The sequence below is a fragment of the Camelus ferus genome, chromosome 10 (genome assembly GCF_009834535.1).
Source record: "Camelus ferus isolate YT-003-E chromosome 10, BCGSAC_Cfer_1.0, whole genome shotgun sequence".
Classification (NCBI taxonomy): Eukaryota; Metazoa; Chordata; class Mammalia; order Artiodactyla; family Camelidae; genus Camelus; species Camelus ferus.
In genome coordinates this window covers 45,872,031-45,897,399 of record NC_045705.1, presented here as the reverse complement: position 1 = coordinate 45,897,399, position 25,369 = coordinate 45,872,031, and the positions used below count along the sequence as shown (strand labels likewise).

The 25,369-nt window shown below is 47.6% G+C and overlaps 1 protein-coding gene across 11 annotated transcripts in view; it reads right to left on the bottom strand.

Moving 5' to 3' along the window:
- SERGEF (secretion regulating guanine nucleotide exchange factor) overlaps positions 1–25,369 on the bottom strand; it is a 200,504-nt gene that overhangs the window by 141,214 nt on the left and 33,921 nt on the right. For all 11 annotated transcript variants that reach the window (XR_004323270.1, XR_004323271.1, XM_032488906.1 and 8 more), the window contains one exon: positions 10,945–11,111. Coding sequence is in view for 9 of the 11 variants with exons in the window: in XM_032488906.1 (XP_032344797.1) it covers positions 10,945–11,111 (167 nt within the window). In the remaining 2 variants the exon portion in view is untranslated. The remainder of the gene's footprint in view (positions 1–10,944; positions 11,112–25,369) is intronic.

Sequence of the window (25,369 nt, the reverse complement as noted above, 5' to 3'; positions counted from 1 at the left end):
TCCCCAGCCAGCCAGGTCTCCTGAATGGCACATGCAAGGTCCTCATGGCAGCTACACGCAGCCTCCCAGCACCTGTGAGTGGCTCCCACTCTGCCTCCTGCTTTCCTTTCTCCTTACTTCTGGCCCCTCTGAAAAGCCAGACACTTCACGATTAATTGTCACAGCAGCTGCTCTTTTTCGCAAAGACATTTCTGACTCTTTCCACTTCTGCTACCCACAGCCAGTCTCCCCCATCTTGGATGACATTAGGCATCCAGGAAAAAAGAGCTCCCTTCCAAACAGCAATCTACAGGTGCAGGAGGTGGCCACCACCACTGACAGTGTTCCCACAGAGAAACACTTTATCACAGAAGGGAATTACAGAATCACACAAAGACTAACTTCTTCCTACTAGTCATGATTTGGTGGTCCTGCTAGCAAATGGCCTGGCGTCTTGGGGTTCTGAAGGCTGCATCCCAAAAGAACGGCCTGGTTTGCTTCTTTGGACATGACAAGAGCGATGTTTTCCCTTTATCTACCTCATAGGGGGCCTACCAGGCAAAGCCTCAGTGTCTCAGGACATTGCAGGCCAAGAAGAGGCAGGAACCGGATGGGATTAACCTTTGGGGAAGAGGGGTGACTACAGAGCCGGTTCCTAAGGCAGCCCTCCAATATAGAGTACCCACAGGGGCCTGGCAGGGACAGGCTTGAGTTAGGCCAGTTCCAAATACAAAGAAGGCCTCCAAGCAGAAAGCTCCAAGCAGCAGGAACCCTTGGAATCAAGCATTTGGCACTCTACTGGGGAATCAGCCATTCAGAACAAGGTTCCCCCTTGGTATCTAGGGGGTCTAAGATGATGAGTCTGGTCCCTGGAAAAATGCAGACCCTGCTCACAGTAGGGTTCTTAAGCAAGTGGAACTAGCAGAGAGGTCCAGCTGCCTGGAAGGGCCAATGTGGGAGGGAGGAGGTGTTGAAGTAAAACAAAAGGAAAACCAGGGTCCATCACAGCCAAGGAGCCAGACCTCCAGCAGCCCAACAAATCCCCAGATCTAGAATCTCAAGAGGTCTCTGGGACAAGAGATGTGTAGGAAAGGCGGGAAAAGGGCTTCAGAGACAGCAGTTCAATAGAGTCAAGGAAGGTGGGTAATGATAGCAAAGAAAAACTGAGAAAGAAGAGGCAGGTTTGTCAGGCTGGATGGCAGGAAAACTGAGACGAATATAAGGCATCATCCTTGTTATCCTTTGGAAGACGTAGTAGCTGTCCCAGCAGCCAAGGGCAAAGGGAAGCAGAAGAACCAGCTTGTGCAAAGACCCAGAAGTATCAAAAATATGATGATTTCTTTGGTTTGGCCCAGACGAATCCTTGCTGTTAATGCTGATGGCTACCTCAACAGGAATTTCAAGATGCAAGGGAGAGACTGGTAGAAGGTACGGCTGGATATTCTGACAGAGCAGGATCAAGAAGAGTTTCTTAGGACAAGCCAGAGATTTTGGACCTTATCCATTAAAAAGTAAGGCATACAGCCATACCTATAACAGTTATTTGCTGAACACCTACTGTGTGCTGGGCACTAATCAAGGTGATGCGGACACAGTGGTGAACAAGGCCAACAACAATCCTAGAACTCATGCTCTAATAACCCTGTTCTTTGCACACCGGCTGTGGAAATTAGGGATTGTGTGTTTCTCCTACCTCTTGAGGGCAGAGGTTGGGTCTTCTTCTCTACTATATCCTGAAGGTTCAGCTAAGTCTCCTCCTCTAGTGTGATTCCAATAAGTATTTATTGTGGGAACTGAATGTTTGCTGTATTTTCTAAAAATCTTATTTAAAAGTAAAAGCGCAACATGATCAGATTTACATTTTGTATATCATTTTGGCAGCTGGGTGGGGGCAGCTGGAATGAACCCAAACTAGAGACAAAGAGTTCTCAACAAAGAGGTGGTCACTGTAATTAGGCAACAGATAACAGGGGACTAGGCTAAAGGAACAGGGGTAGAGGTGGAGGTAGTTTTAATCCCCTGGCCAATCAATTCTCTCACAGCTCACTCAGCCTTCACAGAACTTGCATTTCTCTCATCAAACCACTGCAGCCTCCTTTGAACCCTCATTGGCTTTTGTTTTCACTCTAAACCCCTGCATGATTTACTTTCGCCCTGGGACAGCCCAGTTTTCAAGGTCATATGCAACAAAAGACAGCTGGTCAGCTCCAGGGTGACCCTGGGCACGGCCAGGGGGCAGTCGTAATGCTGCAGAGCGTGGAGGTGACACATGAGGTCACTGGGACTTTAAATCAGTGCTGATGAATTTCCTTTGCTGCTGAGAGAAAGCGCGCCAGAAACATCCTTGCTGTTGATGCTGATGGCTACCTCGGCAGGAATTCACGCTCCCTGACCTGCATGGAAATGGGCTATGGATTACCAAGCACTTGGCCTCCAATATTTTCAATGGTTCTGATCCTAAGTATTTACCACAAGATCCAGGACAGTTCTGTGTAGCTCCTAAGATCTCAAGTGATTAAGACAGAAGAGCATCTCTGATTCATACTAGAAACAAAATCTGTGTCTGATGCATAGAATGGCTCACAAGCATATAAACCCAATAATAACACTTTTGTACAGCACTTTAGAGTTTACCAAAGCCCTTGTACAGCTTATTTGCATCTTTCAGTAACCCCCGTGGGCAAGGTAAAGCTGATATTATTACTCCCATTTTGTATATGAGAAAACTAAGGCTTGGAGTGGATCTGACTGACCCAAAGTCATATGAAGTACAGGTTACAGAGCAGAAATTCCAACGCAGGTTTCACTCCACATTCAAGCCTCCGTCCATCAGACCTCCAACTCCAGCAAGCACTAGGGTTTACAACAATCATGAGTTAACGTCTCTGTCCCAGTCCTCACTGAGGCTAGTCCTTTCCTTGCTGCTTTTTCTCATAAGACAATGACTCAGACTATGAGTCTAGAGAGTGCTACAAGGTCTCTGTCAGACCCAACTACCACTTAACGACAGCCACAACCAGGGTGCAGGGCCACATGCTGATCAGAATTGTTCAGAGAGGAAGCTGCTGGTGCCCAAGGCTAGCAAGGAGAAGCAGGAGGGCTCTGAGAGCCAGATTCAAGTCCCTGGTCTGCCGTGCACTGTGTAACCTTGAGTTTGCTTTCTCTTTGAACTTCAGTTTCCTCACCCACAGAGTAAGGGCAGCATCTGCTCTACCCACTTCCCAGGGGTCAGAGCCAGTAATGGTATCTTTCCTCTCCCATTTCCAGGCAGTTACCAGCCTGTGCTGGATGCACCTACAAAGTAAAGCAAACTAGTCCCTCCCCGGAGGCCCCCCTCACTAACCTCATCACACCAGCAGACAATTCGGCTTTCAATGTAAACGGTAGATTTAAGCCACCCAGCAGGAGCACTCACACTTCTGCTGATTATTTGCTTTGTACAAAGCCTGGCCCTAATTATACAAAGATAAATAAGACAGTGTGGGCCCTCACAGAACTCAAGGTTTGGTGTAGCGATGGACATATTAATAAGTACTGTATTACTAATAAATACAGCATTACAGCATCGGGCAGCCACTTTGTCTTTTCTTTGTGAATTATTGGCGCCTTATACTATACATGGCCTGTAGTAGGATGCAGTAAACATTTATTGAATAAATAAATAAAACTAAGATAAAACATGATGAAAAGGGCACACACACTTTACTGAAAGCATTGCTTTTCTCCACCTGAAAACTCCCATCTTCAGCGAGGGTTGGGGAGAGGGTATAGCTCAGTGGTAGAGTGCATGCTTAGCATGCATGAGGTCCCGGAGATTGAACCCAGGACCTCCATCAAAAATAAATAAATAAACCTAATTACCTCCCCCTCAAAAAAACAAAAAAAACCTGGAGGGAAAAAACCTTCCATCTTCACAGATCCCCTTTTTTCTTTACTCCTGTGCCAAAAGAGAAAGCATCCTTCCTTCTTGTCAGAACTAACCCCTTCCCAGTGATTTCCCTCTCTCTCACCGCCTCAGCAGCCTTGCTCCAGCTATCCCCTCCCTCTCTCTGCCTCTTTCTAATCCTTTCTTTCTGCCTTCTGACACACCCCCGTCTTCTTGAGCTTACAAAACTAACTCGAACAGAGCTCTCCTTTCAAGTTCCTGAGCTTGTTCTCAACCACCTTTGACCACAGAATCTCCCGAAAGGGTCGTTCACACCTGCAGCCTGTATTTTCCTCACCCTTTCATTCACCCTATGTCTTCGCAGCAGCTTCCTCCGAAGCTTCCCTCAGAAGTGTCACCACGCCTCCCCATCACCAAGTTTGGTGGTCTCGTCCCAGTCTCCAAGCTCCCTGGCCTCCCTGCTGAAATCCCCTCGGCTCCTGCGACACTGCGGCTCCTGGCTTGCTCTCTCCCTCTCTTGTCAATATTGGGTCTCTATCTGCCTGCTCTTCCTCTGCTTTCCTCTTAATGCAAGTTCTTGCCAATTTTTCCCTGTTACTTTACATTAGCTCCCTTGAGAACTAATTTAATGTCAAAGCTTCCAATTCAGGGAGCCTTTCCAGTCACCACCTCCCACCCCAACCACCCCCCACCCCCACCCCGCAGAATCCAGCAGAACCATAGGGACTGAAAATGCAAGAAAGAAAAGGTCCCCGAGGACAGGGGAAGGGATGGGATCAACAGAGTTTCAATGTCAGATTCTCTCTTCCAGCCTCTGCCACATTCTGCTTGTCCTGCAATGAACTTATCTTAGCCCTGCCACCAGCTCACAAGCTGCTAATCCAGGCTCGGTCCCACTCTTCTCTGCTCCCCTCACTCAGCTAATGGAGTGCTCGGACAGATGGGCACACATAAGCATCTGCCGGATAAAAGAAGAAAAACCAAAGATGAATATGCAATCCGAGCACTTGGTAAATTGTGAGGCACTAAAGGACTACAAGCCTCACCATCAACAGACTTCCTAAGAAACTTCCGGGTTGCCGGAACACATTCCAGGGTCAGCGCCTGTCTGTTCTCTGGCTCTGCAGTACACCTGATGCCCAAGTGCCTGAGAACCCGGAAATGCCTATTCTGGACCTGGCCTGGGATTGAGAAGCACAGAGGAGCCGCGCCCTCCAAAGCCATCTCCTCCCCATGGATTCAGTCAGGAAACATCCACTCAGCACCTGTGAGGTGCCGGGAGCTACTCTAGACACTGGGAACACAGCTTTGAACAAGATGACAAGGCCCTGGCCCTCCTGGATCTTATATTTCAGTGAGAAGAGGTTATAAATACAAACAAATAAGAAAACAGAAGGTGGCAAATAAGGGCTTCTGCATCAGCTCTTTTACCAGCTCTTTCATACAAGACAGCCCTGGCTGTTGGCTCTTTCTCTCTTCCGAGTGTTCACACAGACATATCCAGGCCCCTGCTTTGAGGTTTTTCTGTGTTTTTCTCCTCCTGTTAGGCCAGCAGCTACAGCACAGATGTGCTAGCTTTTCTAATCTCCAACGAAACAGTGCCTGGGTGAACACTGGCCAGCGACTTGGGGAGGCCTCTGAAGCCACTACACCTAGACGGTTTGGGCAACCCGGGCACCGTGGCCTCACAGACCTCGAGCCCCTCTAAGAAGAGCGACGGGCTGCGGATTACTCACCAGAGAGCTACTTGGGGATGCTTTTTCAGGTTGTGTTCAATTCTGTCAGAACCCTCCGGACTCAGCTGATAGCATGGTGGTAGATTTCTGTGTTATTTAGGGCACCGAAGTCCCACAGTCTTGACACAAGCTTAAAATTAGAAATGCATTAAATATAGGAAAGGAGGAAGGTCATTCAGGAAAGGCAGCCTTCCGAGGGAGCTTGCAGGACAAAGGCGCCCTGGAAACTTCCAGGTTCATTAATGGGTTTTACACAGCATTCAAGTGGTATTTCTCCTTCAGAAATAACACTGTGGAAAGCGTAGGGGACTGGCTCAAACCTCAGCTAACATAGCCGAGTGAGTGACTCTGCAAACTAAAAATAGCTTCTTTCCCACTCATTCTGACAGATTTCACTTAGACCCTGTGCACAGGTTGATCCTCCAACAAACAGTTTTAGTCCTACAGCAAAATGAGGGCTGGTGGCATTTGGGCTTGACAATTACCCAATCCCCGGTTCAACTCTTGTTTATTTCCACATCTCCTGCTCCTGCACCAATTCCTGCGGGAGTGCACACACGTGCACAGTGTACACTTAGCTCCCCGACTGGGATTTGGGGCTCCTCAATCAAACGTGGGCAGAATTTAAACCAGGAACATGACTCAGGACCATGGCTGCAGACTGAGCCCAGAGCAAGGCTCTCTGAAACACTGGGAAGCAGGCTGTTCACCTCAGGGCTTCTCCTAATTCCCAGCTAGCCTCTCTGGACCTAAGTTTCCTCAATTATAAACTGAGGATAATTATTCCTATTCTTGTCTATTTCACGGCATCATGCTGGAACATATCTGACAGGTATTTTCCTTTAGACAGTACTCCTATCAGAAGGCTGGATGGCAGTGACGTGGCAGGCACTGGCAGACAGCCAGACTGCAAAACTAGGCTGGACCACTGGAAGGGGCAGGCATCCTGACTGTACCAGGATCTAAAAGCAGATCCACATTCATGGTTTTAGTTCATGTTGTTCCCTCTGCCTGGAATGTCCTTCTCCTTTTGCTTAACTCCTACTCATTTTTAAGAACCCAGTTCAAGCATTTCTTTCTGTTAATGTCTTTAGAATAAATCATTCCATTTTCACTGCTCCCTTGGTATTTCACACATACCTCTAATATCACTTTTCACTCTACATGGTATGGAATTTATTTAGGTACCTGGAAGTTCTTTGAGGGCAAAGACATGTAATCTTTATCTTTGTATCCACCTCCCCACTGACTACCACTGTGTGGTTGACACAGGGATATGGCAGGTGTCAACCAATCTTCACTAGGTTGACTACAGAGTGGGCAAGGGCTGATAACCAAAAAGGGACTAAACCCAAGAGACATGCACACAGGTGGAACAGTACACACAGAGCCAGCAAAGGGGGTAGCGGGAGGGGTATCCAGGAAGGTGGAGTCGCCAAGGCCTGCCTGCTTCTGCTCCTGCTCCCAGCAATAAGGTCACAGCCACAGGGATGGGAGTCAAAGCTGAACTGCAAGTCCTGGGAGGACCAGGTAGGAGCATCATACTAAGTCCCAATGACCTAAACTGGAACAGGAGGCCCTAGGGATGAGGAACAAGGGCAGAGAACAGAGCCAAGGCAAAGAGGCAGAGCAAGGCTCAAGCAGTACTGAAGCCTGGAACTTCTAGATCAGTTAACGTTTCCAGGTCTGCCAAAGTGGAAGCCAGCAGCTAGGGTTTGGGTGACCCTGGCTAACATACCGAGGGACTCTAGAGGCAGGAGTCATTACAAATTTAAGTAGTGATCATTTCCATAAAATATGAATCAGAGATGGAAGCAAATCTTCAATCTATAAGAAACTTTAGGAATCACCTGGTCTACCATTCCCCAACCTACATATCAGGGAACTAAGGGTACAGAAGGAAAGGGGCTTGCCTGAGTTCACCCAGTTGGAGCAGAACCAAGGCTAGAACTCAGGTCTTCTGACTCCCAACCCAGACCCCTGTCTCCTCAGAGGCTGTTGACCTTCAGTCAAGCAGGTCTCCATGGTTCCACTAAAAACACTAGGTACCCTGCTCCAGCTGCTTTAGAACCCTGGGGAAGCCCCACTGCACCCACCAAGTGAGCACAGACACTTCTGCCTGACTGTGAAGTACAGACTTCCACCTTCGGGCAGAGTTTAGAGCCAGTGCTCCATAGGAAACGGGCAGGGAGTAGCCCCACCTGGAGCCTGGAAGCCAAAAACTGCTGTGGCGTATGTTTGCTGTCAGGAAGCAATAAAACCTGTTCCCACATACCCTGCCCTGACGTGTGCCTGGGGGGTTAATCCCAACCAATGTGCTCCCCATGGAATTTTCCAAGAGTGGCTAGAGAGGCCCAGTAGCTGAGGCAAAGCTGACAGTACACAAAACACAGTCTTGAGCGCTGTAAGAAAACTGAATAAAGGGCCTCCTGATCTAAAACCTCGAAGTCTTTCTCAGACTAGAGATGAGACATGGCTCAGAAGAAAAGAGCTAAGACTCTCAGGGAGTCAGAGACCCTGATTCCAGAGCTTTTATACAGGTGAAGGCACTTATGCAGCGCTGCTTCATCTGCACACAAAGCATGCGAGCTTCAAGTTCTCAGCCCAAGCCCCAGCCCCACTGTTTACCTACTGTGTGATCTGGGGTCGAAGACTTACTCAGTAGTCGCCTTATGCTTAAGGCAGTGCTTATAACACCTGTGCCCAGGTCTGTTGTGAAGATGAAATAATGCATGTAAAGCATTTAGAACACTGCCTGGCCCATAATAACCACTAAGCAACATTGTGTTTATTTGCTTTCTTTTGTTCATAGAAGAGGGTAGTCACAGAAAGCTCTGCCTACCTGTGCTTTCCCTCCTGTTTGACTTGTCTCTCTGGACCCTTCTGGGCAGACATCCTACCTGAGGCCCCAGCCCAGACATATGCTTATCCCTGGACATAGAAGAAGACAACTGTTCAGTTATGGGCCACACTCAGATCCTTGAAGGTCAGGAATTATCAGCTTAGTTCAAGCCTATTGCTGTCTCCCAGGTGTCTGTGCACCTCCCTGGCCCAGCCCCTGCTAGGGTATTACCTGGTTTAGTGTGGCTCTTGTCTTTTCCAAGAGAACCTACCCCTACCAGCTTATAGCCGCCCACGGGCCTAGCTCTGGGCCTCCAGAAAATAGATGCCTGACAGGCCAGACCTGGACATCAACAGTAGAGAGAATTCCCAGACCCAGTGCAGCAACAGGAAACAGCCTGGAGTCTGAGCCTGCGGTGAGACCGTGAGTACACACACCAGCACCAGCACTGGCACCGCAGAGGCGGGGGCAGAGATGGAAGGGAGCGTGAAAATGAAGCTGCCACAGCCTCGGGGCTCAGGCCGACTCCTTGAGTTGCCCTGCTCAGAAGCTAAATAAAGTCACGCCAACGTCAGGCTCTTCAGCTATATGATTGCCCAGGGCCAGGGCTGTCACAGTGCTGCACAGCGTGGCCACCACAGGGCACTCAGAGGCTCCAAAGGGAAAGAAGAGAAAGGATTCAACAGTTACTGAGTGCCTGGTGAGTGCCAAGAGCTTTGGCATAATCCTCATCAATGACCTTCTGCGATTGGTCTGATTATCCTCATCTTGCCAATAAAATCAGAGACTCAGGAAAATCCATGGAACCTCCGTGCCTCTGGTACGCTTCCTGACCACTAAGTCTTAACTGTTCTGGGAAAGACAAAGGAAAGCTAAAGAGTCTAAAGCACCATGTACCAAGCTCTCAGCACCTCCACTCGCTAAGCAGACAGTACCGGCTTAAGCACCGCATTCCTGCATTTACTGCCAGTGGAGTCAACTGCTTTCAAACAGAATCTAGAGAAATACAGCAAAAGCCATGAGGACACTTGTAGCCTTTGCCCCAGCAATTTCACCCCCAAGATTGTGCCTTAGAGAAACAGTTCAACAGAGTATTCACTGCAATATTCACCAGAGGAACAAAAAAAAGGGAAATGATCTAAATGGCCAATAGTCACAGAATGTTTTGGAAACTCGCAGAACCTTCAGATCATACAACATTATACAGCCACTCTAAATGATCTTCAAAGACCAAGAAGAAACAAAGCAAAGTATTTGTGATAAAATAAATGAAGACTGGATATAAAACATTATAAATGCCATCACTCTAACTGTGTAAAGTATGTACGTGCATATGCAAAAGAGGAACGTAGTTGTATTAGCATGTTAAGATTACGGGTGGTTTTATTATTACTATTATTATTACCATGTCTAATCCTTGTGGTGTTGTTCAGTGCCTTTACAATTAAAGAAAAAGAGGGAGAGATAGACAGACAGACTTAACCCAGCACTAAGGAAAGGCCCAAGAGGACCAGGGCTGGGATGTGAAGCAGAAATTGAGAACCGCCCTACATACCCAGAAGGAGGAGGCCAGGCAGGCCCGGGGGAGAGGGAAGCCCTCTAGGTATGGAGAGGGTTGTAATTAGTCTGATGCTAATTACAGAAGTCTCACTAGCTTATTAATTTTTTGGACAGACTGAATGAAGACTGAATTCCTTCATTAAGCCAACTTGGGTTCAGAGGCACATTTCCTGAGTGGCCATACTCATTCTTCTCAAAAACCTAGCCTTTTCTCTTTTTAAGGACAGCAGTAAAGTAAAATTTAGTAACAGAAATACACACCCTGGAGAAATTAAGATTCCTGCCTTCAATGCAGAAATTCAAGACATTTCAGGGAACTAAAGGGGCTTAAATAAGCAACCGAACTACAATGTTCTCTATGCTGGGGAATATAAACAGAAGTGCAAAATACTCAGCTCGGTATTAAAGGCCCCTCTGATCAGGTTCAACCCATCTTCCTGATATTACCTCATATTCGCCCTCTTACATCCTGTGCTCCAGACGAATGGAACCACCACTGTTCCCCAAACACCTTCCTCACTTTCCTACCCTCAACTCTGCTCCAGCTGCTGTGCCCACCTGGAAGTCCTCTCCTCCCGTACAGTTGGACTCCTACTCAAGTCTCACCCCTCCTTTAAGGCACAGCTCAAAGCCGTGTCCCTCTGGAAGCCCAACCCAATCCCTGTACCCTGAACTCATCTCTCACTCTTTGAAGTGGACCCATAGGCCCCAGAATCTCTGAAAGAGTCACACACAGTCTGCTTTGTGGCACAGGTATCCAGGTAACTGCCTTTTCTACCAGATTAAAGCACAAGCAACTTGAGGCAAGGAACTTTCAGGCTCCTGCGTGGAGCCCACAGTATGGCCTGGACTATAAGCACACAGTAGGTCTTCAGTGAACACTCCCCTGAAAGACAAGGAAAAGAGACGCATCACCTCTGTGGAAAGAGGTCACTTCCTACCTCAGTTGCTCCCGTTAAGCAATGCAGAGGCGAAGGCGTGCTCTTCGAGGTCCTGGAGCAAGGGAGGGATGAATCCTGCTTCTCCGGTTTCCAGCCTTCATGAGACTCCAATGTCCTCCCTAGTTGACCATAGTCTGCTCGGCCCCAGGTAAACACCTTGCCAGTTTCTAGAAACAAACATTATTTGAATGAAGGCTACATTCCACAGCTGTGCTCCCATGGGTAAGCAAAGAATTCCAAGAGAAAGTGTGAACATTCATTTTAGTACCAATACCACATAGCGGGAGCCTTCCTATCTTCCTGTAAAGAAAGCACGCGTACCCACATGTTTACAGATGTGGGAACTGAGGTTCAGAGAGGTGATGTGCATGACTTGACCAGGATCAAACAAGTGGTGACTGCCAAAGCTGGATTCCAACCAAGGCTGCTTCTATAGCCTGTGCTCCTGCACTTTAGCAGGTGTGGACACGGCCACAGAGAACACTCTGACCATGCTATACAGCCCACCCACCCTCTTCCCTCCCTGTACTCTTCAGGGACAGATAACATCCGTTCTCAGGGTCTCCTCCCTCTCACGCAATCCAGAACCCCCACCAGCCACCAGCCACCTAGAACTTCCCCAGGCTCCTGACTTGCCCCAGGCCACAATCTCTCAGGGCCTTACTCTGAGCTCAATTAAGGGCCAGTTTCATGTGTTTTCCCCTCCATGTAACATAGAGAACCTTTCAGAGACTATGCTCTTACCCAGAGGAGCAATTCTAATAGTCCCAAATGCAAGTGTCTATGTGTGCTAGAGGGAAGGGAGTGAGAGAAGGAGAAAAAGACAAAATCATTTAGAGCTAGAAAAGCATTCAGTCCCCCAGATGCACCACCTGGGAAGCTGGCCAGTGCTACAGATGACTAAAGAAAATGAAATTTGGAAAAAAGAAATGGCCTTTCTTCTCACAGATAAGAGAGAATCCACCAAACTTACTCAGTTATACCAAGTGGCGCATTTGTTATTTCAACAGAAATGCAAAATCTGATGAGGCATAGATTATTAACAGAGTCTCTGCAATAAATATGCATAACCATGTGCGCTGTATAAATTCTTTATACATGTTTATTTTAACAAAGAGAGACAAAACACCAAGTAACGCATATTAAATTCTAGACAAATCTACTACATACTCTGTGTTTAGTATCAAAGCTTCATCTGGCCCCATATTCAACATATGGTTTATAGCGTCAGCTAAAAACAACCAGACTCATGGGGGAAATGTCAGGATTCTGAAGGGATCCAGGGCTCTGCGGGGACACAGTTCTCAGGACCAGCCTGCACACGGACACCAGTGTGGATACCAAGAAGTTCAATGGAAGTGACTTCCAGGCTTCCTCAAAGAGGGAACAAAGTCTGGGCAACCCATGGGCTGCCAGGTGTATTACAAGAACAGAGAGTGGGTCCATTCAGATGTGGTTTTCATGGCTCATGTGTGCTGACCATTTGCCGTGGATGCCTTTACATTATTCATCTGACCAACCATGCCTCAACTTTTAGAGTCCAGCTCATGGGCCACCGGTTCTGCAAAACCACTTCTTGACTCCTTAATTCTCCACAGAATGGGTGAACCCTCCCTCCTGTGAGCCGCCTTTGTTACCGTACTCCTCACTACTATGATCCTTTAACAAGAGAGAAAATTAAGGTTCAGAGAAGTGACCAGCTAAGCCACATCTCCTTCTACTAGCCCACGGTACCACTCTGCGTTGGTTATTCACACTCGTCCACAACACGGCATGACCTCTAAACACTCTTCCTTCACTTCTGTAGGATTAGAACAAAAAAGCCCACATGCCCAGGACCCACAAAACACCCCAACCTGGCAAACTGTCCTTCTACTTGAGCTGACTGGGATTTACAACCAGACTGTCTTAGCAAGGAGGTGCCCAAGAAGCCAGAGGATGACGCTGTTACCTCTTAAAGGACACTAGCATTCCTCTGTTGGGAAGAACGGGCAAGTTGCTATCTGCAGGACTACAGAAAGAATTGGGTTATCACAACCCCCAACAATGAATCCTTTCTCATCAAGTAAAACATCTTAGAACTTTCTCTGCTATTGATTGTTTTGACGTTCAAGACTGCCAGAATATGGTGCTACCACGATTACCTTTCCAACAGCAATTCAACCATTCCACTTATGTAGCACTTCCCACCTTTAAAGCACTTTACAAAGATTAATTAATTAATCTTCCTGCTCCCTGGGGAGGCCACAGACATTTTATCAGAGACAACGAGGCTGACCACATGACCAGCCTTCGGGCTCCAGCCTAAGTTTGTTCAGCCACGTAGGTATATACCCTGAAGCTGTCTGTCTGTTTCTCCCCCATATACACTCTGCATTAGAAGGCTCATGGGGGACAGAAGAGACTCTTCTATCTTTCCTTTGCTGACCACCTCCCAGGTGCCCAGCACATTTATAGACACTAGATCTCAAAAAATTTTCATACAAATTCTGTGACAAATAGATTATTAAGTTTATTTTATAGATGACACTAGACAACTTGAGAGGTTAAATGATTTGATCAAGTTCAAGAAACCAACAGGTGGTAAAAGCAAGATTTAAACCTCTGTCTTCTGATTCCAAGACCAACGGCAGAGCCAATGATTGCACAGCTGCTGATGAAACCTGGCTGATGAAACAGCTATTCTTACAGTGTTTGAGGAGGAGGGGAACTCAGATTAAATGGATATGTTCTGTGTACCATCCAGCTGTCTCACTAGAACAGCCTCCTTCCCAGGAGACCATGCAGAACTCAGAACTATAAGCACTGAAATAAAGGCGTTAAACAGAAGGATTATAATTTTAGGTCACTTGTAGTAAAGGAATACAGTGAATCCACATACAAAAGATCTTCATTAGTGCACTATAGATAAATGTCTGCCTCACCTGAAGCATGCTTTCAAATCCAAGGATATTTAGATCCCAAAGGCAACAAGCTAATCTTTTCCTTGGAATAAATAATTATATATTACTGTGATAAAAAATAGATATATTAATATCATCCAACAAGTATAGGTATGAGTCTCCAGATAAATGGGAGAAATGACAAATAGCACAAAATAAAGTAAAATATAATTTAAAGGCACGTCCATGAGAGAATTAACATAGAATAACAAGGGAGCCAAGAAACATACATGGCCAAGGATCCCAATGCAACCAAGAAAACCACGAGGCCAGGTGAGTGGTACTGACAAAGAATATCTAAGGAGCGTGGAGGGAGCATTCCAAGCTGGAAGTGTCCTGGCAGGCTTGATGGAACAAGTAGTATTAACTGAACTTCTAGATAGAAGAAGAAAATGAGAAGATCAGGGAGAATGTTCCAGAAGTGTGAAGAGGGCTAAGCAATGGCAGAAATCCAAAGGTACAAGGTGGGGCAGGTGGAGGGAGTGAGGGTCACAAGTCAGGGAGGTGGAGGCGAGTCCAGGATGCCAGTCTGGGGCCACTACAGGGAAACACCAGGCTTGGGGTCTGGACCAGAACTTCCATACTCGTTTGGTTGCACTCCCTTATCAGCAAAACATTTTTTAACATACCACCAATATATGTATATTTGTTTACTGAAGTACATACTTGCATTATACACATCTGTGAATTATAAAGTTACCCTAATTCAAAACTATAGTGTAAAACATAATCCAAAAGTAGAAAATTTAAAAGAATGAGATAAAAACATATAAAAGAAGTCAGAAATTTCTCTTCCCACACCTTGGCAATTCATCTTGCATGCTCATGATAGGGTCTACTGCTAAATGGACCACGGGGAGACTGCAGACTTCTGGGCAGGGGTGAGGCCTGATGAAATGAATGTTTTGAGATGGTACATTTGGCAAAGGACTGGAGGGGGCCAGGAATAATAATACTCACGGCTAACACTACCTTCCAAAGCACCTACTATGTGCCTGAGCATTCTGTTGTAGGAATTCTCTATATACTGTTCTAAGCCTTCTCTATGCAGTATCCTGTTTACCCCTTCCAACAACCTCGTGAGATAGGTGCTCTTACCAGCCCCATCTTACTGATGGGGAGAAGGTTCTTGGAGTGGGGAGAGGGGATAAGTCACAGTAGGAGTAGGTGAAAAGGGAAGAAAGGAAGGAAGGAGAGAAGCCGCTACAATGACACAAGCCTAAAATGCATCAGCTGAAGCTAGTGTTGAAGTCATGGGGCGGGGGTGGGGGGCAGTGATGGGTAAGAATCTGCAAGGCTTGGCACCCCATTCAATGTGAGAGAAAAGGAACAGGAGGAGATAAACAGCACTCTAAGATTTCAGGATTTCAAGGTTAGTGGGAAGGTGGTGGTGCCATTAAAGGAAACAAAGGGGCAGAGACACTAGATTAGGGGTTCCGCTGGTGGGAATCCTGCAGTGTTATCTCGTTACTAAATGATCTAACTCTTCTAGGGCCTTTTGCAAACATCAAACAGTCAAATACAAATAACAAGGGAGTGAATGAGGAGAAAGACGACAAGGTACAAAGGCCTGGGGTGCTCTGGGGTCAGAGGAGACTCAGGATGGTGGGTGGTTGGGAAATAGTCACAGAGCCAGCTTCCTGTACCATCCAGAGGGCTGCCTGGGATGCTGGTAAAGGAGGTTCTGTAGCCACAGCCACAGGCACAGTGAGAAGCTGCTCCAGCAGCATTTGGACTCCTCAGGGAAGGGGAATTTCTTCCCTGTTCCGGGGAAAGGGGCCCTGAAGGTGACAAGAGGACAGATTACAGAGTAATGTAAGGAACACCCATATTGTCTTAGCATAATCTGTCCCAGAAGGGAACAGAATGTCACTGAAGATATCAAGCTGGAGTAAGCAAATAGAAGTGGTGGTTATAAAAAGAATCCCATGGGTCAGGCAGAGAAAAGGCCATATAACCTCTTCAGTCTCTCCCACCTTGGATGCTCCAGGATGGTATAAAGCCTTCTGGAATATACAAACATCCACAGCCACACACACATATGAGAAGGAAGCCACTCTGTACCTATGAGTTATACTTATAATATATCTGTTTATAAATACCACTTACTCTCAAGGTTATTAATTCTAAGTCCTTAGAGTCTAAGAACCTCATTTCTGTAAACCCATCCTTTGTTCTGCCATGTTGACTAAGGACTTTATATAAAAGGCACTTGATGGTAATAACCAAGGACTTTGAACACAGAACTAACTGCCCAAGAGTCACCTAGTTTAGTCTCCCCATTCAAGGAGGAGAGACGGGAAAGAGCTCACAGCTAGGGTGCTGGACACAGGCACATGGGGCTGCTTCCTGTGCTTAGATGTGCCATCCCGCTCCTCCTCAAGGCCTCTACGCTACTTCCCTCTGTCCCTGCTGTCTCCTCCATCTGTGATCCCATTCACCTAGTCACCTCCTACTCACTCTTCAACTCTGCTTAGTCTCAACCCAGATCAGATTCTTCTGTGCAATGATCTCAGAGAACTGTGTTCCTCCTCTTGGGAGCACCTATCTCAGTTTATAAATGTACACTCATCAGGAGGACTGTTGATTAAAGGCTGTCTCTTTCTCCAGAGTCAGCTTTATGACTGCAGGGACAGTTTTTGCTCACCCCTGTATCCTAGAAAAACACCCAGCACGAAGTAGATGCTCAATAAAATATGTTGCCTGAATGAACAAATGAACAGTCTAACCATCTCTATCTACCTACTTTTTGCTCACCACTACTAAACTTGATCACTTGCTGGCTCTATAACCTTGAGCAAATTACTCAACACCTGAAAAATGGGAATAATAACACCACTCTTGTAGGGCTGTTGCACGGTTACTTTTGCATAAAGTGCATGACACAAAACAGTAAATGTCAGCCACTATGGCTGTCATCCTCCCAAACTGAACACCTCAGCCTTACCAAAGATTTCCATCATTCCACCCCAGGTTCTACAAATTTGTCAAATCTTCTCTGCCAACTCTCACCTACCAATGACTCTACTGATAAAGAAGAGGAAGAGCACTGAAGCCTTCACCACCGGATTTTGGGATTTTTGTAGATTTGAGTATAGTATCTGGCACATTGCATCACATGACACGATACATTTAAACTAGGGGAATAAAGGAAGAGAGTAGATGAGAGCAATGCAGAAGACAGATGAAATGAGTTGGAGAAGAGAGGAAGATTTGACCGGAAACTCATAAGACCTGGATCCTAATCCTGGCTTCTCTCCTGGGCTACATGACTTTGAACATGTCCCTTCTCCTCTAGGGGCCAACTTTCACCATCCATGCAATAAGAGGGCTGGAAGGGATGATCTTTAAGGCATCTTCCTGGTCTAAACTTTACTAATGATGTCTGAAAACCTTCAGTGTCAGAATGAAGTGTGCTATCTAATTTTTTGGCACCTTTGGAATGCCAAACCAGAGTCTTCAAATAAAATATCTATCTAATACCAAAGACCACTAATATGGTTAACAATTTTTTAAACTAGGAATTTAGCTCTATATCCTGGGGATTTTTTTGGCAAAATTTCCCAAGTCTCCAAAGCCATATCATGAACAATATCATACAACAAAAGGTTTGGAATTTTTTTAGTTAATACAGGAATAAAATTTCCAAACATGAGCTGTCCAACTAAAAAGAGAAGCAGCAGCCTGCAAAGAGAGTGAACAAAAACGTGACAGGGCTGGGAAGAATTTATTGAGAGTTGATTCTATGTAAAACTCTATTTTACAGGCACTACCAATTAGTTATATAATTTAATCAACTCTGAATGATTAGTGTGAACCTCATTTTACAGAAAAAGAAACAGGTCACAAAAGTTAAATGACTTGCTTAAGATCACACAGCTAGTAAGTGGCAAAGCTGCAGTAATGATGGTGATTATGATAATAATATCAACAATAATAACAACAACAGTTAATATTTTGAGAGCACTTACTTCACCTAACTCTTTACATGGATTGTCCCATTTAATCCACAGAAACACCTCATGAGAAGATATTACTATAATCCTAAAATTACAGGTGAGGAAAGCATAGAGAGAGACAAAACCCCGGGCTCAGAGCCTACAGCTGCCCACAGTCGGTGCTCCCAGTCACTGCCCTGCAGAGGATGCACCAGCCTGCATGACCCCAGCTCCACTCTTCACTGGCTCCCACAGCCTCTTCAAAAGTGAACATTCCCAAGGACTTCCAGAGGTTGTTCAGAGTCACAGGTATGTGTGTGGGCCAAAGGGCACAAAGACAGCCGGCCAGCTCACGAGGTGAGCTTCGTCCTCCGCCTGGACAACAAAGACCAGAGTCCCAAGACACGCCAGGTACTCCACACGGCTGCTCTGTTTTCACCACTGACTTTATTCGCCGTCAAATTGGAGGCACTGGTGAGAGAAGGCAAGACAGACTGCACCTGAGGAGCCAGCCCCTAGACCAGCTGCAGGACGTCTATATCATGCAGGGTTGGGGCTTCCCAGACAAAAGCAGGGAGGAATGGTTTCTTCCTCAAACCTGGTGAGGACATCTTAGGAGGCCCCAGTCCTAGACTGTTCGGTGTGCTTAGCTCCCTTGCCTTCCACAAGTCTCTCCCTCCAAACACCTGTGTTCCCAAAGTGCTGGATGACTGCCCCTCTACTAAGGGCATGCTCCACCTCCCTCCTCCCAGGCCCCTGGGTCATGCTGTGCCCCAGCCTGTATTGCTTGTTGGCCTGCTTGTTTCACCTGCAGAACTCCTTCTCACCCTTCAGGACCTGGCTTCAAATGCCACTGCCTCCTAAAGCATTCCATGATCCCCTAGTCAGAACAAGCCATGCCTGCCTTCAGAGCTACTGGCATGGTACTTGTACCCCTGTTCCAACAACTATTCTATGCTGCCAAATATAAGATCAGTTAATGACATGCCTTACATTGTCCACTGTATTAGCCAAGGTTCTCCTTGAGAGAAACAGAACCAAAAGCTTCAACAGAGCAAGACTTATTATAAGGAATTGGGCTCACATGATTGTGGAAGCTGGCAAGTCCAAAATCTGCAGAGCTATGGTCTCAGTTCAAAGGCTGTCAAGCAGGAGAATCCTCTCTAACTCAGGGAGGGTTGGCCTTTTGTTCTCTTCAGGCCTTCAACTGATTGGAGGAGGCCCACCCACATCAGGGAGGGCAATATGCTGTACTCAGTTTACCGATGTAAATGTTAATCTCCTCCAAAAACACCCTCACTGAAACACCCAGAGTAATGCTTACCAAATATCTGGGCACGCATGGCCCAGTCAAGGTGACACATAGAATTATCATATAGACTAAAGGGTGGAGAAGAGTGTTCCTGCCTTATTCTGTCTGAATTCCTCACAGCACCTAGCACAGGGCCTGACCCACAGCAGGTGCTCACTGATGAAAGAAAAAACAGTTACAGACATTGCTCTTACCACAGACTTTTATATGCCACCCGGGAAGTCAGAGACCATCCCACCCAACTCCCCAAAAAGAAAACAAAACTGAAGCAAATAAATAACTCTTCCAAGTCAGGCAGACTACTCAGAAACAGAGCCAGGCATCCGCAATATTCAACAAATAGTTACTGAACTTTCCACACACCAGATGCTGTCCCAGGTGCTGGGGCCACAGCAGTGAATGAAACAGATGCAATTCCCTTCCTTGGTGAAGCTTACATTCTACTGCGAGGAATACAGACAACTGACAAAAAACACATAAAACATATTCCATGGGAAATGACATTAAGTGCTGTAGAAAAATATAAAGTAGGGAAAGGGGGCAGGCAAAGCTGGTGAGGGAGGTGGAGGCTCCAGTCCCGCTTCCAGTCTGGGGCTTTCCCTCCATAGCACACCTTTCCGAAAGGAAGAATCTTACACTTAAGAGACCTCAACCAAGTCAAGAAGGGGCAATGAGACTTGCTCTAACCACCTCTCAGGACTTTGATGAAAAGGGAGACAATAAACAGGAAAGCACTTTATAAACTCTAAATAGAGATGCTCGTAATATCATGACAATCACTTTCTCTAAAGCCAGTTTGCAGACAATCATGGCTGGACCGTGAGCCCCTCCTCTGAGGGACTGCTCTGGCCAAGTGCTCGGGCTTCCTGCACCTCCAGAGGCCAAGTGGCATGTCAGGCTGCTAGTCACACCTAGCAGCAACTTGGCACCCAGAGGAAAAATAATCCCTGATGGAGGCCAGTACCTCTGCAGATGTTTCTCAACTCATTTCACATTCAAACTCCAAAGCTTCTTCGCACACTTTTAGACTCTTATTAATAACATTTTAAAATGTAGATTGCTGCCTAATCTTAGCTGCGTAATTAAAAAAATAATCTTGCTTCTCTCCCTCCCAGCAAGGAAGGAAACTATACCCCAGGGCTTCTGCAGCTAAGAATCACACCCTGCAGAAAAGCTAGGAGGCTGGGGGTGGGGGTGGGGTGGGGAGGGAAGCAGGAGGGAGTAGGGGGAGTTGAAGCCAAGAAGTGAGTCTAATACTTGATTTTAGGGAAAATGAAAACAAGGCTGAAGAAGGTGAGGGATTTGCCCAAGGACACACAGCATATTTTGGCAGAGCCACAAGGAGAATCCCAGTTTCCTGCTTCCCAGTAGACGGCCCACGGCCTCGCTGGGGGAGAAGAGGGAGGAAGATGGGAAGTTCTTGGAGAGTAGGAATCGTACCCATGTGATTTCCCTTATGCAGTGAGCACTGCTCACCTGGAGAAACAGTTAAAGGTCTCAGATGTTCAAGATGATTATGGGACCAAGGCTCAAAATTTTACATTCAGTTCAGACGCACAGACCATCAGAGCAGGAAGGGACCTCAGAGTACTCTAACCCCACCATCTTCTTCAGCCGGGAAAAGCGCAGCCCGGTAAGGAAAGTCACCGAACTACCCAAGGTCAAATAGTGGGTTAGAAGCAAAGCAAGACTAGAACCCAGGTCACTCTGACTTCTAGTACATTCTACCCACAACTTCTTCTAGAAAAATCCCAGTCAATCTCTCAAAGCTTCCATTGCGACCTGCATCAGCTAAGCTTCCTGGGCTCCGTGGCAGAAAACAACAGACAGGTGAGGTCTGCACGGCCCCTCACTGCCTGCCTCCCTAACATGGCTTCTTGGAAGGCCCAGGATGGGGTAATTGAAAGACACACAGCCCACCCCCACCTCCTCAGGGCTCTCCTGGTCCCTACCTAGAAATGCCATCCCCAGCCCTGGACTTCATCTTTAGCTACTGTCTTTAGCAAAAGATCATCAGCAGTTTCCATCTCTGTGAAGTTACAAAAAAAGAAGAAGAAAAAAGGCCAAGCACTGCGCCCAGCTGTTGGTGAGGCCGAGTTTTCCACTGATGACGATGACTCACAGTGCCTGAGCTGGAGGCTGGAGCTGGGAATGAGACTTGGGAGACGGGGCACAGCCAAGGGAAAGCCGCAGTTCCCCAGCACGCCCGGGCCTGCAGAGAGGCGCTGCTTGAGTCCCTTCGGTAAAATCCCAGCACCTGGCTGTGGGAACACAGCACCCCCTGCAGACCATCCTGAGGCCCAGCAGAAGCAGAGACTAACCATTTCCTGGAGCCAGTACATCCTGTAAAGCTTACCACGATATTGAAGCTGTTATGTTAGGAAGCCAGGGTCCCACCTCCAAAACTCCAAGAGATCCCACAATACTATCTGCATCCTTGGCTTCTGAAGAGAAACTGGTTTTCAGTTAATGGGAGGCCCAGATTAAGATCTTCAAGCAGACAGTGGTTGCCCCTGATCTTTGGGTAGGCAAATAATTCACCCAGGGGCAGGCACAAGGAGGAGAGGGAGCCTGTCCTGGGAGGTCAGTTTGTGACCAACCAGTGAGAACGTCTTGGGACATGTCTCTGGATGGTGTTTCTCAAGTTTCTTCTAACTCTACCCCTGGGAACTCTCCCAGGTTCTTTAGGAGGGGTGGGACCTAAGAGAACTACCCTCACAGGTGGGGGGACCTCCCCTACCCCCAAGTGTGAGGACCCTGCAAGGGTGAGAACTCAGCAGCACAACGAGGTCAGAAAGAGTCCGTGGAAGTGACGTCCACCCACTGTCAGTGGTCTGGGGACTTGCCACTGGCATCAAGCAGCGGCAGTAAGGAGCATTGCCAGAAGAGGCCATAAGGAGAACCTGTTACGATCAAGCAACCGCCAGGAAAGAGAAGATAATCAGGAGTATTGAGGTCCCAGTAATTTCAATGAAAGGGGCCAGGGAGGCTTGGGAATCACTGTCAAGGCTGGTGGGTGGTGTGACAAGCACTGCAGGTACATTCCAGCTGCTCATCTGGAGGTTCAAGACCCCGTGGGGTGAAGGGCCCCCAGGCCAGATCCACAGTGGGACAGCCTGTCTTTCTCTTCCACATCTGAGCTCCCTCCCACTCTGCTCCCTGCTCCCATCTGTCCCTCAGGCCCCAGAAGAAACATCCTTTACAAGCACCCCACCTGCCAAGAAATTCCAAGTCACCAATGTAAAAACCTGACCCGGTTTAAGATGACCTCTGTGGTGTTCACACTGAGTCCCAGACGGTGAGCACCAATGCTACAGTGCCTTCCTTGGAGAGGCTGACTTTTCCACAGCCAGGGACTGGGAAAGGCATCTGCTAACACAGGATTTTTCCTTTCATAGGATCAGCTCCAACCAAATCAGCAAAGCACTGTTACTATGGACCATCTGCCAGGACCCGGAAACAGCCCTGTTACATAAACGGCCTGGTGTAATGAAATTTATTAAACTGGATTCTTCCTCCACAAAGGAAGCGAAGCACTTGAAGTCTTTCTTAGGAGGGGCGCTGCGAGGCAGTGGAAAGGCCCTGGGTCAGGGGCCCCTGGGTTCTAATCCTGGCTCTGCGTCCATTGGCTGTGGGACTGTCTTCCTGGGCTTCTGTTTCCTCAGATTTCAAATAAGGATGAGACGGTCCCTTCCAGCATTAAAATTCCATGACTTCTTACTTGTTTTCACCAAAATGGCAAACAGGTAAGCTTACTTTGTTGTTAATGTGGTACTGCAGGGTTAATTTTCTGACGAAGAGCAGTGCCTTCATATTTGTGGGCTAAAGGAGCAAAGTGTTGAGTGGAGCCCCTGACCTGGGGGTGGGCTGGAGGAAGGTGCACAGAGAAGAAACCAGAGGTTAGAACCTTTTATCACCCAGGCAAGAGAGGCCCAAGCAAACCTCAGATAGTTCCGTTGGGAAGCAGTACTGTCAACTACCCACTGCCTGTGCACACAGCAATTTTCAGTGTACAAAGTGCTTTCACATTCCAGGATCTTACTTGATTCTCAAAACACCTTCGAGTTGACATGGTGACGCCCTGGCCTCCATTTCACACTGAGCAAGGTAAGGCCAAGTAACTAGGTGGGTCCGTGTCTCATAACCTCTCCCCAGTTTCCTCATACATAAAATGGGAGGGACCCTTGCTCGGTAAACTTTGTGTAAGGATTAAGTAGATTTGATTTTGTGAAGCCCTGGCAAAACGCACATAGTACATCCTTGATAAACGGGGTAACACTTCCCCACACCCTCTGTGTCCTCAGGGAGGAGTGGGGACACCCTGAAGCAGCTGATCTTCGGGCTTTTAAGAAATGCTTCAAGATGGAAGGCAACATGATCTTCCTGTGGCCCGAGACGGCCCCCGAAAGGGCAGGCCAACGAGCCAGGTAACTCCAGTCCCCACCAGTCTCATGCTTTCTAGTGGTCACCCAGCTCACCAGGGAGAGGCCCCCTCAGGGAATCCGGAGTACCTCAAAATCAGCCACAGAGAGACCTGAGCAGAAAGCAGCCTGTCAGAGCCACCCTGAGGCAGCGCCCTTCCTTCCTTGTTCATATTTACCACCCCACACCCCCCACACCCCCAGCCCTCCACCCCCAAACCCTTCACCCCCTGCCACGGAAACCTGCAGCTGCTCCTCCCACTGCTCACAGAATAAAGCCTCAATAAGGACCCATGCCTGTTTTTCTTGAGTATTTCCAGTCCCTTCTGATTCTATCTGGCCCCATGTTACACAAAACTACAACAGGGTGCAGTTTCCACTTCTATACCTTTGTTTCCATGATTCCTTCTGCCTGGAATGCCCTCCCTCACCTAAGCCTATTCAAGAAATACTTGCTGAATAACAGTGAAAGGATGAGGAATATGTGTATGAGTGAATGGCATACTATGTCCCCGCAAGGCAGCCAAATTAGGGATTATGCTGCTCATTTAACAGATGAGGAAATTCAGGCCCAGAGAGGTTAAATGATTTGCCCAAGATCACACAGCCAACAGGCAGCCAAATTAGAGTTTGAAGCTGGCTCTTCAGGACTCTTGGCCGCATCAGTCTTCCTCCTAAGGTAAAAAGTCACTCTTAGATTAGGAAAAAGCTGATCCAATATTCCTCAAAATGGGCCGCATTCATCTTGGCACACATCCGAGAGCACTTAAAGGCACTGGCTGTCACTATGATTATTGAGAGTTCCCGTGAGACAGGCAAGGTCCCCTGAGAAAGGGCAAGCACAGAGCCATCTGTCAAGAACCTAAAAATGATGGTGCAATTACAGGCCAGTCACTTAATGCTCATTTTCAGAGAGCTCCTGGAACAAATCAATCCCCACCAGGAAAGAGGAGGAGGGTTCTTTGAATGGAAACTCGGCCGTTTTGCCAGGGACCTCCCAGAACCATCCTGTGAGCTCACCACGTGGCTGATGCCCTGACCCGCTGTGGACAGATGGGGCAGCCGAGGCCCCAAGGTGAGGCTGTGCAGACATGCAGGGGGAGAGCTGGCCCTCCAACCCGGGGGCACCAGGCATCACCGGCAGCCTCAGGGAGCTGAACTCTCTCTGCCCCGAGCATCTCCAAGACAGTGTGAAGAAGGCAGGGCCACAGGCTGGTCTCCTGAAAATGAAAATGGTGTAGCTCCCACATCTGAGCCCCAGCCACTTCATGCAGCTGAGCCTCACTGAGCCCTTCTTCTAAGCCGGGGAGACCTGGGGGAGTAAAACTTACCAAGCCCCTAATTCTGTGGGGCTCGCTCCCACTGAGGGGAGAGCGATGACAAATAAGTAAATAAATAATGATACTATGGCTTCAGGCAGTGAAAACTGCTCTAGTGGAAATAAAGCCAGGCAGGGAATAGTGTGTCCGAGACAGGGGGAGGTGGCTGTTTCCCATGGTGGGGGTGTGGGCAGGGAGGGCCTCTATGAGTGGTAGCAGTGGGCAGAAAGCGATGGAAGTGTGGCAGCAGCTACAAAGGGATCAGGGAGAAGAGCACTCCTGGCAGAGGGCGCTGCTGGGGTACCGACACACAGAGGAAAGGTGTCTGCCCTCTTCTCAGAAGGCTCTCCACCACCAGACACCGCTCTCTGACCTGCTCCCTAAATCCTGCCCTTTACTGCTTCAAAGGCCTCCTCCCCGCCGCAGCCCACCACCACTACTGCCCCACAAGCTTTCTCCAAAGAAGTGGGGAAAATATTTGTTCCTCCCTGCT